The following is a 14567-nucleotide window of genomic DNA, read 5'->3' on the forward strand; positions in this document are numbered from 1 at the left end:
GATGCTCTTACCTGGACAACGGGAAATATGTGAATAAAATCCATCCCCTGGATCTGGTGGGGCTCCAGCTGGTGTGGACACTTCATTCTTGGCAGGACAGAGACAATTTTTTCTGATAGAGCTCTGCTCAGAGAAAAACAACAAGCCAAGAGTGAGAACACACCAAGTGGCTCTTAAGACATCTCTCAAGTCTGGCTGCAACCCAGAGGGATCTGAGGTTTCTCAATACCAGACCATGACCACATTTCTCCTGGCTGATGGCAAATTGAGAAAAATAAGCACAACTTAGGCGTGTGTGTGTGTAAGGACACAAAACGACCTTCATCCTGAATTCTAAGATCGTGTTCGTCCTACTTTTTATATTAAAATATTTTGTTTCTTGAAGTTATGGTGATGTTTGAGGTAGTAGCTATTTTTTTTTAACATCCTTACATGGTAAAATAAAAAGTTATTAGTGCTGCATATTCTTTTACATGTCACTTTACTGCCCTACTTTTTCCAAGTCTGGAAACCATTAGGTTAAACATTAAAAAAATTGTTCTAAATATCATTCAAGCAACAAATAATTACCAGACTCTGTGCCAGGTGCCAAGAATATTAAGACAAAACATGAGGCCTCATGCTCAAAAAGAAAAAAAAAAATGAAGTTCTCTACTCCAATACAAAATATTTTTGAAATAAAAAATAGCCTTGGGCTTCCCTGGTGGCGCAGTGGTTGAGAATCTGCCTGCCAATGCAGGGGACACGGGTTCAAGCCCTGGTCTGGGAAGATCCCACATGCCGCGGAGCAACTAGGCCCGTGAGCCACAACTACTGAGCCTGCGCATCTGGAGCCTGTGCTCCGCAACAAGAGAGGCCACGGTAGTGAGAGGCCCGCGCACCACGATGAAGAGTGGCCCCCGCTTGCCACAACTAGAGAAAGCCCTCGCACAGAAATGAAGACCCAACACAGCCAAAAAAGTAAATAAATAATAATTAAAGGTGCTAATAATTAAAAAAAAAATAGCCTTTAATTTTTTTGATACTCTAAAATTAATCCTAGGTTTGGAGGAACCATACGCCCTCACTCTTCCTTCCAGAGAGAAGGTGCTTTCCACCTCTCACGAGGGACACGATCTCTCTCCTACACCTTGCTCAGCCTTCTCCTGAAGTGGCTGGAGGAAGAGAGCAGGAGTCAGGCTCCTTGAGGCCCAGAGCATCGCCTGCCTCCGTCAGGAGCTGAGCACCCGCCCCGCTGGACGCACAGCTGAGCCCTGGCCTGGGAGGGGCCGTTTTATGGTGGGAGTGATAGAGGGACTTGTGTGCAAGTCCACTTCACCACAGATTTAAATCTTCTCTAACCAGCTGCTATTTGATCTCCAACTGTCTGGTTCCTATTTCTTATACCTTAATCGGATCACATTCAAAAGGAGAGAACAGAGGTTATTTAATGGGCCCACTAACCCCCAAAGCCATGGTACATAGCCTAGGAAGCCTGAGAAACAAGTCACAAGCTGTGGCCTTGTGAGGCCATGTGGAGAAATGGGAGCTCTGGCTCAGCCTACATGGACAGTTTAGGTTATACCCCATCTCAGACACTAAAAAAAAAAAAAAAAAATCGTAGCTAGTTACAGCAGCTACTGTGGCCTCATCTACAAGTGTCAGACTTTTTTCTAATAGGTGAAGGCCCTGTGAACAAGGTCACCAGGTTCTTTTTTTTTTTTTTTTTTTTTTAAAGGATTTTCTTATTTATTTATTTATTTATTTATTTATTTTTGGCTGTGTTGGGTCTTCGGTTCGTGCGAGGGCTTTCTCCAGCTGCGGCAAGCGGGGGCCACTCTTCATCGCGGTGCGGGGACCGCCCTTCATCGCGGTGCGCGGGCCCTTCTCTATCGCGGCCCCTCCCGTCGCGGGGCACAGGCTCCAGATGCGCAGGCTCAGCAATTGTGGCTCACAGGCCCAGCTGCTCCGTGGCATGTGGGATCCTCCCAGACCAGGGCTCGAACCCGTGTCCCCTGCATTAGCAGGCAGACTCTCAACCACTGCGCCACCAGGGAAGCCCACCAGGTTCTTATTAGATGCTTCAAATGCAGTAAGTTTTGGGTCTATCTACCAAAAGTATTTCTTGTTCAAAGAAATCTTGTATACTTTTGTCTTTCTGCAGTTCCATAATGCTTCTCAGGGGACAGACACCCTTAAGACCGACATCTAACTCAGGCCTGGATGAGAGTACTTACCTTACCTATGTTCCCTTTAGTACGTTTCATGCCCTCACTCTTGGTAGGAACCAAGGTAGCAATCTAGGGACAGAAGCCAAACAGCTCCCAGAGAATGATCCCTGGAGAACATGCTACAAAACCATGTTTATACCTACAGTAGCTTTACCAGGTGGGACCAAGGTTAACACTGCTGAGTGGAAACAGTCACAGCCCCAGCTCCACTGATCACAATATCAAGTCCAATAGGTTAAGAGAAAAAATTTGGAGAGGGAAGACTGATCCCTGCTGCACACATTCACAGAAGGAAGGACTACCCACCTCCCAGGAGAGTAGTACACGGGAGGACATTTTCACTGCAAACAGAAGGGGGGTGTGCGTAATTTATCCAAAAGGTCCGAGACGGGGAAGGAAAGTGTCATCTGACTCCGAGCAGCCCCTGCAGGCCCTCCTCTCTGAGCAGCCCGTCCTTAGGACACATGCATCTTCTCTGCCGCGAGGTACATGTCCTGCCCCAGTGGGGAAGCCTCTGGTCGTCCAACTCTTCCTGGGGCCCGAATGGGACAGTTTAGTAGGAAGGACTGGCAAACCCATTTGGCAACATAGCTAAGGCTCTCTCTCTGATAAGCTTTACTTTTTAATGTGATTTCCATCAGACTCCCATTCCTTGTTCCTTAATTTCTTTGAAGGAAGAAAGATGAGGGGAAGAGATGATGCTTAATTGGCCCTGCTCCCCAGACTCCAAGCTTAGCAAATGAAGACGGTCCCCAGCTCTGGCTTTGCGTCCTTGCTCAGGGCAGGTCTTCACTAGTCATTCACATCTTGGTTCGGCAGGAGGAGAGCGCCCTCTAGTGGCTACAGATCTGTGGGTCTGCGCAGGGTCACTGATTGCCTGCAACCGTTCAGCAGCTTACAAATCACCATCCAGCCAACCCTCTACCTTCAGACAAGGTTCTCCCTGGCCACTCCTCAGAGACGGCCCACTCTCCCAGTTCATAAGGGCCCTGAGGGAAGGACGCCCAGGGTCATCTCAGGGTTTACAACCCTCTTAAACCCGCTTCCCAGAAATGACTGCCAAGTCCGCAGCGTCAGCAACATGTGGAAGGGGCTGAAGGCACTAACACTGCTGGTGGGGGTGGGGACCGGAGGGAACACAGGCCGGCTGAGGGGGCAGAAGTCAGGAAGGCTTCTTGCGGAAACCTACCAGCCCCCATTCGGCTTCTCCCTGGAGCTCAGAGGAGATCCTCTGACTTTCCGAAAATCAGGGAACATGACAGTCTCAGAGGTCACCAGATGGGTTTCCTAATCTAAGATTCCTCATCTAACAAGCCCACGTTTCATTACAGGTGACTGGTTTGATTCCTTTAGTTTTCTAAGTGTTCAGTGCACTGTTTCCTCCTCCACTGCAAACAGTGTGAAAGAGAGTGAACTAAACCAGGGTCTAAATTCCAAGTTGCATCACCTACCACGGAACTTCTGGCAAGCCACCCGGTCCCACTGGTCCAATAATCCCATCATAAAACAAGGGGTAATCCCTGTCCTGCCTGTTCAAGGGTTGCTGTGAAGGTAAAATAATAAAATGCATGTGTAAGTGCTCTGCACACAGGTGGCCGGTAAACATGTGCTGTAGAAATGAACCCAGTTATAAGCCTAAAATCTCATTTATGGACCTCAGAACATAGCACTCTGTGGTAATGGGGTTTTAGAACAGGCTGGGGATAGAGGGTCGAAGCTCACGGAACCCACAAGAAAGAAGGATCAAGAAGGAGGACAGGGCTTCCCTGGTGGCGCAGTGGTTGGGAACCTGCCTGCTAATGCAGAGGACGCGGGTTCGGGCCCTGGCCTGGGAGGATCCCACGTGCCGCGGAGCGGCTGGGCCCGTGAGCCACAGTTGCTGAGCCTGCGCGTCTGGAGCCTGTGCTCCGCAGCGGGAGAGGCCGCGATGGTGAGAGGCCTGCGCAGCGCGATGAAGAGTGGCCCCCACTTGCCACAACCGGAGAAAGCCCTCGCACAGAAACGAAGACCCAACACAGCCAAAAATAAATAAATAAATTAATAAAAAAAAAAGAAGGAGGACAAGGTCCCGATGGAGCCTGGAAGAAAACCGTGCCCTGTACAGGCAAGTGTGTCCCTCAGAGGTGCTGCCGGCCCCCCTCCCAGCAGCCGGGGTGTGCGGAGGCACTGCAAACACACGGCAGTATTAGTCTGATCTGCAAGTAACCAGAAACTTTGTGGGGAGGCCCCCAAACACAGAACGTATTCCAAAACCAAACAGAAAAGATTCTTGGATAATTCAGTGCCCTACGGCTATGCCATTTCTCCCGCAGATGATAAAAGACCCAACTGTCTGAGGCACTGCTAGGAGTCTGCTGGGTCTTTACAAGTTAACCCTCGTCAACAGCTTTGCCTTCAATTGTAGTTCATGGCTCTGCACTTAAAAGCTACACATCAAATACTTACCAGGGAACGTAATACACCCTCAACCCCTTATCCAAACCCTTTAGGAGCAGACGTGTTTCAGAAGTCAGAATTCTTTAGATGTTTGTACCTTAGTATTCCTGAGGGGCATATACTGTGTATTAGGTAAGACCCAGTGAAATCTAGAGCAGCACCCTATAATCAAAGAAATGAATATTTCTGCAGTAAAACATATGAATATTCATATAAATGGGATCAATAAAGACTATAAATAACCTTAAGGCAGTTCAGGTCATGTTATGCTTCCAAATAAGTTTTGTATCGGCACTTGAAAGAAAAAAAAAACCCATTTTCAGTGTTTTTTAGATATCAGAAACACAGATAAGGGATTGAGAATCATAGCCCAGAAGGAATGCACTGGAAAGAAATCCCAGAACATTAGGGGTGCCACAGGTGTAAGAAGCAATGAGCTCAAACTGGAACAGAAAGAGGCTTCAACCAAGAGTGTACTCAAGAAGACAGTGAATATCATGTTAGTCGATAGACTGATTAAGAAGCTGGCTGATCTTCATTACAGGTGAAACTACGTGCTTCTTCGTCATCAAGAAAAAAAAAAGGCAACCAGACATGCAAGGGAAAAAAGCTGTATAAACATGAAGCAAATTGCAGTGTGCTTGATTCCCAATGACTTGCACAGACCATCTCCACTCGCTCAGGCCAAATACTTCAGAATCACCCTCAGCTCCTCTCTTACACTCCAAATCCAATGTCATGAAATCCTGTTGGTTCTACCTTCAGAATAGATCCAGAAGGCCACCACTGCCAGCCCACCGTTCAGGGCACCATCATCTCCTGGGAGGATTACTATAATACGCTAAAGAATCTCCCTGATTCCCCTTAATTCGGTAATCAGACCAGGGTTCCTTCTTAAACACAGAACAGATTATGTTCCTCCTCTGCTCAAAACCCTCCAAGGATTTCCCATCTCACACAGAGTAAACCCCAAGTCCCTACTCTGACCTACAAGGCACTGCACCTGATCTGCCCCCATGACCTCTCTGCACTGACGTCCTCTGCTCCCCACTCTGCACTCCACTGCAGGTAAGCTTCTGCTTGGGGCCTTCACGGTGGCAGTTCCCTTCGCCTGGAACCCTCGTCCCTCAAGTCTTAGCTCTGATACCACCCTCTCAATGAGGCCTACACTAACTTAAAACAACTGCCTCCTGCCCTACGTCCCTCCTCGTACCCCCTCCCAGCTTTAATTTTTTTCATAGCACATATTATTTCTATATATAATTTAGTTATTTATTAAATTAGTTTTTGGTCTGTCTCCCCCAACAGACCATAAGCTCCATGAGGGCAGGACATTTTTCATTAACGTATCCAGAACAATGCCTGATTGTTCAGTAAATGTAGGAGTTTGATATTTACTGAGTCTATGAATAAATGAAAACAGATTGCTTTTGACTATGATACATTGAATATTCTCCTTTAAATAGCACCATTATGGTCCAGAAGATTACAGTTCCTTCTTTCTGACCCCATCACAATTCTCAGTTCTTATTGTAAATACTGTTTATAGATTTGTTTTTAGAATTTACCTGTAGATAAAGCACGGACAATTTAACTGCTACTACAGAAGAGACTATAAATATTATACGCTAAACATTATAAAAGTGATGTCATGATGGTACATGGAGGCTGAAGGATAGAAGGAAAGATAGAGATACTAAAATGTTTACTCAGTTAGGACCTAGGAGAAACCACCTTATGTTAATGGGTCAAGAAACAGAAGCTTAAGTAGATTCAAATTATGCAAGTGATCATAGAAAAACCAGAAAACAATTAAAAGAGTGGAAGATGGGAGACAAAGGGGATGTAGTGAGTGGTACAGGTGAGCCAATTTCCTCCTCTCATTAGACTTGAATGAAAGAAGACTGTATACATAGTTGGGGATGTATTAGTGACCACTCTGAAGAATCTAAAACCTGGACAGCCAAAGATGACTGTTTCCAGGGAATAAAACTGGGGTGTAAAATGGGAAGGAGGAGAGACATCAGCTGTATGTTTTGCTCCCTTTGGTAGTATCTGAATTTTTTTTTCAACCTTCAAGTATGTAACACCTAAATAAAAACAAACAAAAGAACAAGAATACCATCTACCTCTGGATTGAGCTGGACCGGCAGGGAGCAGGGCCACATGCCTGGACTCCATCGTACGCTCCCAGTGGAGGGCTTTTCACTGCGGGTCGCTGGACATGATGCCACAGCCCCACACAGGTGTCAGGACACAGAGCCCACTACTCATGGCCGGGCACTGATGACAGTATCTCTGTGTCAAACAGCATGTCCTCCTTAACAAGGAGCCAAGAGATGCCTTTTGGTCTTAGTGGTAAGAATTTTGGTGATTCACAGGGACCTATTTTTCTTCTACTGTATGGAAACTGTAAATTGGGTAATTTAGCATGTTTTTTTCTTCTTTTCACAGTCAAATCTGTGTCCCACCCTTGGAAAAACAGGGCCTTTATGGCCCCTCACAGGTGTGTCCCTTATCCCCAACTCTGCCCTTCGTTTCCTTTTTTTTTTCCTTTTGCTTTGCTTCACTTTTCCAGTATTACTGCTCCCCATGCGTGTTTGTAAACTATCTTTAATCCATTTAGGGGAGGATAAGGCTTCAGAAAAATGAGTCAGTCAGTCACAGAATCACACAGATCTGAGATCACAAACCCTCCTTCTTACAGAAAAGGGAACTAAGGTTTGCCCAAGGTCACACGGCTGCCCAGGGCAGGGCTGAGCAGAACTGGGGCTCCCAATGGTCTCATGAAATCACCAAGCCCCTGTTGAGCTACGGATGACCAGCCAGGGCACCCTCCCGTGACATCTCTAGCGAGGAGCCCAGGCTGCCTTCTCTCGATGGCAGGCAAAGTGAGGCTCTGCCTTACCCAGAGGCAACGGGGAGGGAAAGATTCCCCTTCTCTCACCTATTCAACTTCCATGCAAATTCACTGCCTTTGGAAAGAGATACATGAGCAGTCGACAGAAACTGTGATCAAGGAAAAGCACCAGAAATAGCCTATGTAACATTAGAATAACATTAGGCGACTCTCATATGTTAGCTGTGTGACCTTGGCTTCTTTCAGCCTATAGGTAAACCGTCTAACACAACTTCTGGCACATAGCACACGCTCAAGAGTTAGCTCTTTTCTCCCCCTTCAGTCTCTTCCGTGGAAAGCCGGATAACTTACATTTTCTGACCTATTGTAGAGTTCTCCTGAAAGAGCAAATCAACATCCACATCAAAGCTGCAAGTGGTGATGCACCAGGTCATTCCTCCTACCACCTGAAAGACACAAAACAATACCTCTTTTCTCTTCCTAGTTTGCGAAGAGGGGAAGAAGCGGAAGGTAGATAAAATATAAATAGTTTTTATGTACAAAATTGGGTACCCTCAGAGAGAGAATACGTATCCTGACTCCATCCACTACAATTCACCTGAACAGCACTGCTGAACACTGTAAAGCTTTCTGCAAAGACGGGAACAGTCTGTATCTGCACTGTTTAGTACAGCGCTGCTAGCCACGTGCAGTTACTGAGCACTTGACTCACGGCCAGTGGACCGAGAAGCTGACTTCTATTACTAAATGGACCTGTGATGCATAGATCCTCTTTATACTGATGGGGCAGACATTAACTCTCAGCTGGGTGAAGTCTTAATCCAATTACAGGCAAGTGCCAGACTGCAGAGAAATTATGTATTTTATGGACCAGACAGGTGGGTAACAAGGGTGACATTCTGTGACTCATTACTTAATTTCCATACATCTCATTTTTTTTCTACTACCTAAAGGAGATGAGAAACCTTGCTCTAGTTTTGTCATGGGATTTCTCCGTGATGCAAATGAGACTGAGGCTAAAATTCCATTCCGAAACAAAACATTTTTAGACACAGCTTGATGTTAGAAAAGCACAACAGTGAATCTTATCCCTGGCTATACTGTAGACTCATGTGAGATGCATAATAAAAATACAGATTCCAGTGCCCAGCCCAGACCTAACAAACCAGAATTTCAATGGCTGAGGCCTAGATATCTGTATTACAAAAGAATCTGTTATGTGCAGCCAGGGCCGTGGCCCACTGGAGGACTCAACGCTTTCTTCCGCCAGGAAGCTTTCCCGGCCTGCCCCAACTGATCCGAATGCTTCATTTCTGTGCATAATTCACTGTGGGACTTACCGAATTATGCCATTTAGTCTATGCATGATATTTTACTTGCCTCTCTTCCCTACTCTTTAGAAGTCAGGCTCTTTGGGTATAAGGCCTTTGTTCTTATCCTTGTTCCCTCAACACCTACTACTATGCCTTGTGCATAAGAACTGTTCAAGGTTCTGCTGAATTAAATGACTTCATCCCATAGTGACTTCTTCCTCCTCTAAACCCAGCATTTACCACCCACAGAATACCTGGCAATTGTCTGTGAGCGCCCCGACTTGGGATAGCTCCCTAACAGCTCAAATTATTTTATCTTACATAAACTTTATCTCCCCACCCAAGCTTTAAGTTCCTTGAAAGAAGGAACTATTTATTTTGATTATTTGTATATCTCAAAGCTTCGTGCACAGAAAGGACTTCAAGGTGTATTTACTGATACACGATTATTTTCTTTTAATAGGAAATTTGAAGACTTCCATAATGAATCTGAATCCAGGAGAAATGGCAACAAGGACGTAGAGAAAGTAACAACACAATCTCTTCCTCCTTTCCACAGTAAACCATGCTGTCCTAACCAAAAATACCCTAAAGCCACAGTAAACCGTGCCGTCCTGACAAAAACTAGCCTAATGCTTAGCAAGACTTCGTCTTACCTTGTCAAAAGGTGACAAGCCTTTAATTCTTGCCCTGAAATACCCAGCTGCAACCAAGAGCTCCAGAATCTCAGTCAACTTGACATTTTGTTCTTCATCTTCTCTTGTTTCTACCTGAAACAAAAGCAAAAGGCTGATAAAAGCTACCTTGAATAAAGGAACACCAGCTATATTTCCGATGCCACAATCTCACTGCCAAGGAGCAGATGACATTGGCTGTATCACTGCATTCATAAGGACCGTGGGGACACAGTGCTGCCAGAGAAGCAGGGTCCCTGGTCCTCAACCAGCTGTTAATCGTCACAGGTGGGGCGAGAAGACGTGCACAGGTAGTATGGACTGTTCATCAGGTGCTGAAGGAATCCAGGGAAAGGAAGATTCCAGCACATTACTGCCCTGTTCTCTAACATGTGACTTGTATGGCAGGCTTCTCGACTGGATTATAAACTCCTTTCAGACGGAACAGGTAGTTTGGTTTGTTTAAGTTTATACTCATCTTGGTCCTAGAAATTACTGACAAGAGGGGCAAGAACAAAGAGTTCAAACATGTGTCTCCACCTGCACTTTGATCTCTACAGCAAATATAAGGAAGGCTTTCAACCCGGATATATTACAGGGAGATTACTACCACATAACAGGATTGCCTTAAGAATAAAAAATTCACTTAATATATTTAAATAAGGATTTTATTTAAATGTTTTTAATTAATATCCTACCTTCGCTCTCAGGTTGTTTATCTACAAGTTCAATATATCTAAATATTCCAGTACTTTTGCCTCCATTTACTTTCCTGAACTGTGCCTTTCCTGGCTTCCATTATTGCAGAAAATAAAAAACTATCTCTCTACAGAAAACAACGCCAAGGTTCCCTGGTTTAAATCCTCACACCCGCCTCTGACTACTCCCTTGCCCAACGATGCCTGCTAAATCTTCCTTAACTACACAGCTCACATTTATCCTTCCTTCCCTTTTCTTTGCACATCATGCCAGGACTATGGCAACTGCCTCTCAATCTTCCTTCCCTGTTAATTTGTCTTGCTCATTCCTTCCTAAATCACAGCTTTCTCATCATCCCTCTTCAGCTCAGCCCCCGGCCCTCATCATTAAGGCATCGTTCACTGTCTATCAGATAAATTCCAAACGTCTTGGTTTGGCATTCAGATCTTGGGCTGCAACCTATCTTTTCAGCTTCATCCTTTACCTCCCGCCAAAACAATACAGACATGGCTGTGGCCAACCTAAACAAGCCCTGCTCACTCTCATTCCTTCACGGCTCTCCTGATATTCTCTAACCACCCAGACACCATCTTCAAACTCTAGCTCCTATTCAACGTCAACCCTACGGCTTAAAGTGGTCACTCCTCTGCATTTCTATTTTATTTATAGTCTGTCATTCATACAATGATCAACCTCTTCTGAGTGAGATGTCTGGTGTTAATGTACACACCGGTCTTTCCAAATAGACTATTAGCTGGTTCAGGGGAGGACCCATATATTCCATGTGTTATCCACCCATGTTTACTCCTCTGTTCTGAACAGCATTAGGGTCCAAGAACACACTTGTTAAATATGGAACGACATGCTCAAACATTACATAAAGTGCATGACCTAAGCCAGTCATGTATTAACAAAATGTTTTCATAGTCATGACACTGATAATGGAAATTCAAGTTTATTTCAAAGTACAAACTGCCAGGAGAAGGAGCACACATGTTAACACATAGCTGAACATGGAACTGTTAAAGTGACTGTTAATCTCTTGCAATGGGCGGTGATGGAAGAGACAGCCTTGCGACACTGCTCATCTTACTTCTTTCTCAAATGACCCTGGTCTGGCCTATCAAAGATTCTGAAGGTTAGCACTCACTAATTCCTAGGAGACATGCAAAAGTAAATATTAATTATTCACACATTCTCTTCCTTGGCAAAAGATCTGTGGTGGTTGAGAACCATCTACAAGTCAAGAGACACAAAGAGAAGAGAAAATAAAGAATAGTTATGGTTCATAAAAATAGAATAGAAAAGGAAAATGGGATGATATAAGTATTTGCTTAAAACTCCCGGGATGTAAAACAGGAACCCTTCATTCATTCAATCATGTATCATGAAAACACTTCCAAGAAGAGGACAAGACATCTGGGGAGGGGCACCCCTGCCTCAGCTTGCACCTAATGAGCACCCACTGCCCACACCATGGCAGGTGCCTGGCCCATGCTTCCCATCCACTTATCCCACGAATGGAGAAGTGTACTTTTGCAATGCACCCTGCGAAGTAACTTTTTAGCACGAGACAATGAATGGAGAATGTTGATAGGACTCCAAATTCAATTCACAGATTAACACTAAAACAAAATGCAAAAGGGTCACTGGCTAATATGCAGGGAATGAAAGAATATCCTCTCTTTAAGCCATAAAAAGTCACCAGGCTGGGTAATACATCCCATTGTTAAAACTAAAATTCTGATAAAGATGAATGCTGTGAGCTCTTAAATCAGGCACACTAAATTATCAGTTGTCTGACACTGTAGTTCACGTAAGCTGGAAGGCAGAGCCACGTCTAACTATATCTCTATCCTTCACGTACATACAATAAAGGGCTTACAAAATTGAATTTAATGAATTAACCAGACTACTGACAGCTTAATGACATATTCATATGTACTGGTCTTTGAACGAAGTGATAATAATTGGATTATTATGTTCACCCTGTTTGCCTCCTAATTGCCAGGAACGTGGAAAAGTGACAAATTAGACCCAGTCTCCTGACAGTGAAGGGTTAAGCAAAGGACCAACAGAAGCAAGTTGCTTTTTATTTTAGAAAGACCCTACTGGTAGTACAGTGGGACAATGAAAACGTCAGAGAACTTGCTAGGTTTTCTGGAGATAACAAAATGGATTTGCATTCTGGAAGCACACACTGACAGCTTAAGTCTGTCCTTCCATTACTACATCTCCAGCTTTTATGCACAGAACAGTGATTCGTCAATTAGTGGTACTAGTGGGATTTAAGAACTCAGGATGCGGATGCGGGGAGAGGGGCAAAGAAGCAAGATTGACCACAGGCAGCTAAGTGTGAAGGGACCACGCACCATGTCAAGGAATCAGTCCCTCTGACAGATGCCTGCTTCAGAACCCTAGAAAGGGGACAGAGGTGCAGCGTGGATTCCATTTCTTTCAAGAATCTAGTAAACTAGACTAGCTTTTCAGTAAATCAACTGGAATAGAGGACAGATGCAAAGCACCTAGCTAAGTGATATTTGCAGCCAAAAGGAAATGCACTTTTCCTCTCCTCCCAGGTAATGTGCGTATAAATCCAGAAACCGTTGATCCCTCAGGACCAAGTGAGTACTTAATAACAAACACCTCCCTTCTGGAGATACAGCGACCGTTTCCGCCCGGCCACTCTGCACGGCTCCCAAACTTCCTCCCGCCGGCCCGGCGGGGCGTGGGGACAAACGCAGGGCGGCATTCCCTCCCAATACCAAGGCGGCGGGCGGCGGCCGCCAGGACCCCGTGGGCCCGGGGAGGCGGCGGCCGGAGCCACAAGGTCACCGCCCTTTGCACAACCCGAGCCCGGACCGTCCCAGCGCGCGTCTCGTGACTACTGGGCGCAGCACCCCCTGTCCTCGCGGCGAGCCGAGCGGCGCCGGGGATCGCGGGGGAATGCCGGGGGAAGCCGGAGACGTGGGACCCCGGGCCCCGCGGGGCCTGGGGCTGCGTCGGCGCAGGTATTGGGCTGGGAAGGCTCCCTCCGTCCCGGGAGACCCGGCACCGGCTGAAGTTCGTCCCCGCCCACGCCCACACTTGCTCGGCCCCCAGCGGACAGGGCCAGTGCTCCCGGCGGTGGACACACCTGAGAGAGGGGGCGGGGTGCCCTAACCGCAGCCGGCCCCGTGGGCTCGGCCCTCTTTCGGAAACCCGGACGTGTCAGGGAGGGAGGGGGGGTTCCTTACCTCCTGGAGACCCTGGCCTTCCGGCCCCTTGGGCAACCCCATGATCCCGTCGGACCGCCGTGCGGCGGTAGCGAAGCCCGCGGAGCGTCCGGAGGAAGCTGTCCCCGGCCCCGAAGCTGCTACCGGGGTGGAGTGCAAAGCGGTAACTTCCTCCCGCCGCCGCTGCCGCCGCCGCCGCCGCCGCCGGCCGGGAGCGCCCCGGCCCGGCGGAGCATGCGCATTGGGAAGGGAGCGCTGCGCGACTACGCATGCGCGAAAGGAGCCCCGGGAGAGGTCCGGAGCCGATCTGGCGCGCGAGCTGCAGTCCAGGCCGCCTGCCGAGGTCCAGATTCTGCGGAGCTTCGCGCCGGGGCTCTGCATTTTCCTCGAGGTGCTTTATGAAAGGGATTATTCCTCTATCTTGGGGAAATTTTGCATCCTGGTTCCCGTCTCTGCTTCTCACGGGCATCAGATGCCCCAAGTGGGTTCGGTCCTCTCCGCGAGCTGGACTTCGGAAGCCCGCTTGCTTCCGGGTCAAGGCTTGAGAGCACCGATGAGCTTGGCGATTTAGACGCGGCTGGCTGTGGCTCAGAATAGGGATGTCCCCTGATTAACAAGCACTTGGGCAAACTTCTTGATATACGGTCCAGGGAACCGAGTACCCGAACAAGGATTCTTCAGCTCGCTGCCTCCCCAGTGTCCGAGCCGGGAACTCACCCCCACCATCCCCAGTTTCACGTTCTTCCTGAGGAGAAGGTCGTCTCTGAGAACGCGACTCCGGTATTGACGTCATTTTAGCTACATTTACCTGAAGCACCCCTTGTCTGTCCCAGAGGATGGCAGCTATATAAAGGAGTTGTGTCCCTAGCCACAAGCCCCTCGCACCCGCTCCATAATGGGCTTCTCCAGCCTTTTTTTTTTTAGCGATGAAGAAAGAGGTAACATGTGAAAACTTTTCTGTAGGAAAGATCCTTCCCTCTGTGAGTGTGTAGGGTGGGGCGGGAGGGGGCAGAGCGAGGAGTGTGAGGCTTTGAGCCCCTTGAGATCAAAGAGGTTGTGTGTGTGTTCCTCTCTGCATCCCCAGCATCTTAAAAAGTAGGTACTCAGTTAATGTTTGTCCTTGAAGAAATTCTTTGTGCCTTTTGTACTCCTCCTGGAGT

The 14567-nt window shown here is 47.1% G+C and overlaps 1 protein-coding gene across 2 annotated transcripts in view; it reads right to left on the reverse strand.

The window, feature by feature from the left end:
• The window catches only part of CCDC93 (coiled-coil domain containing 93), an 87501-nt gene extending 73902 nt beyond the window's left edge, over positions 1 to 13599 (reverse strand). The window contains exons 1-4 of one of the 2 annotated variants that reach the window (XM_057539437.1): positions 13429 to 13599; positions 9476 to 9589; positions 7858 to 7952; positions 12 to 123 (exon numbers count right to left, since the gene is read on the reverse strand). In XM_057539437.1, coding sequence (XP_057395420.1) covers positions 12 to 123; positions 7858 to 7952; positions 9476 to 9589; positions 13429 to 13470 — 363 coding nt within the window. In that variant the 5' untranslated portion in view covers positions 13471 to 13599. The remainder of the gene's footprint in view (positions 1 to 11; positions 124 to 7857; positions 7953 to 9475; positions 9590 to 13428) is intronic. The other variant, XM_057539438.1, reaches the window with a different exon arrangement.
• Positions 13600 to 14567: the final 968 nt, after the last annotated feature.

Source organism: Balaenoptera acutorostrata, unplaced genomic scaffold (assembly GCF_949987535.1).
Source record: "Balaenoptera acutorostrata unplaced genomic scaffold, mBalAcu1.1 scaffold_351, whole genome shotgun sequence".
Lineage (NCBI taxonomy): Eukaryota > Metazoa > Chordata > Mammalia > Artiodactyla > Balaenopteridae > Balaenoptera > Balaenoptera acutorostrata.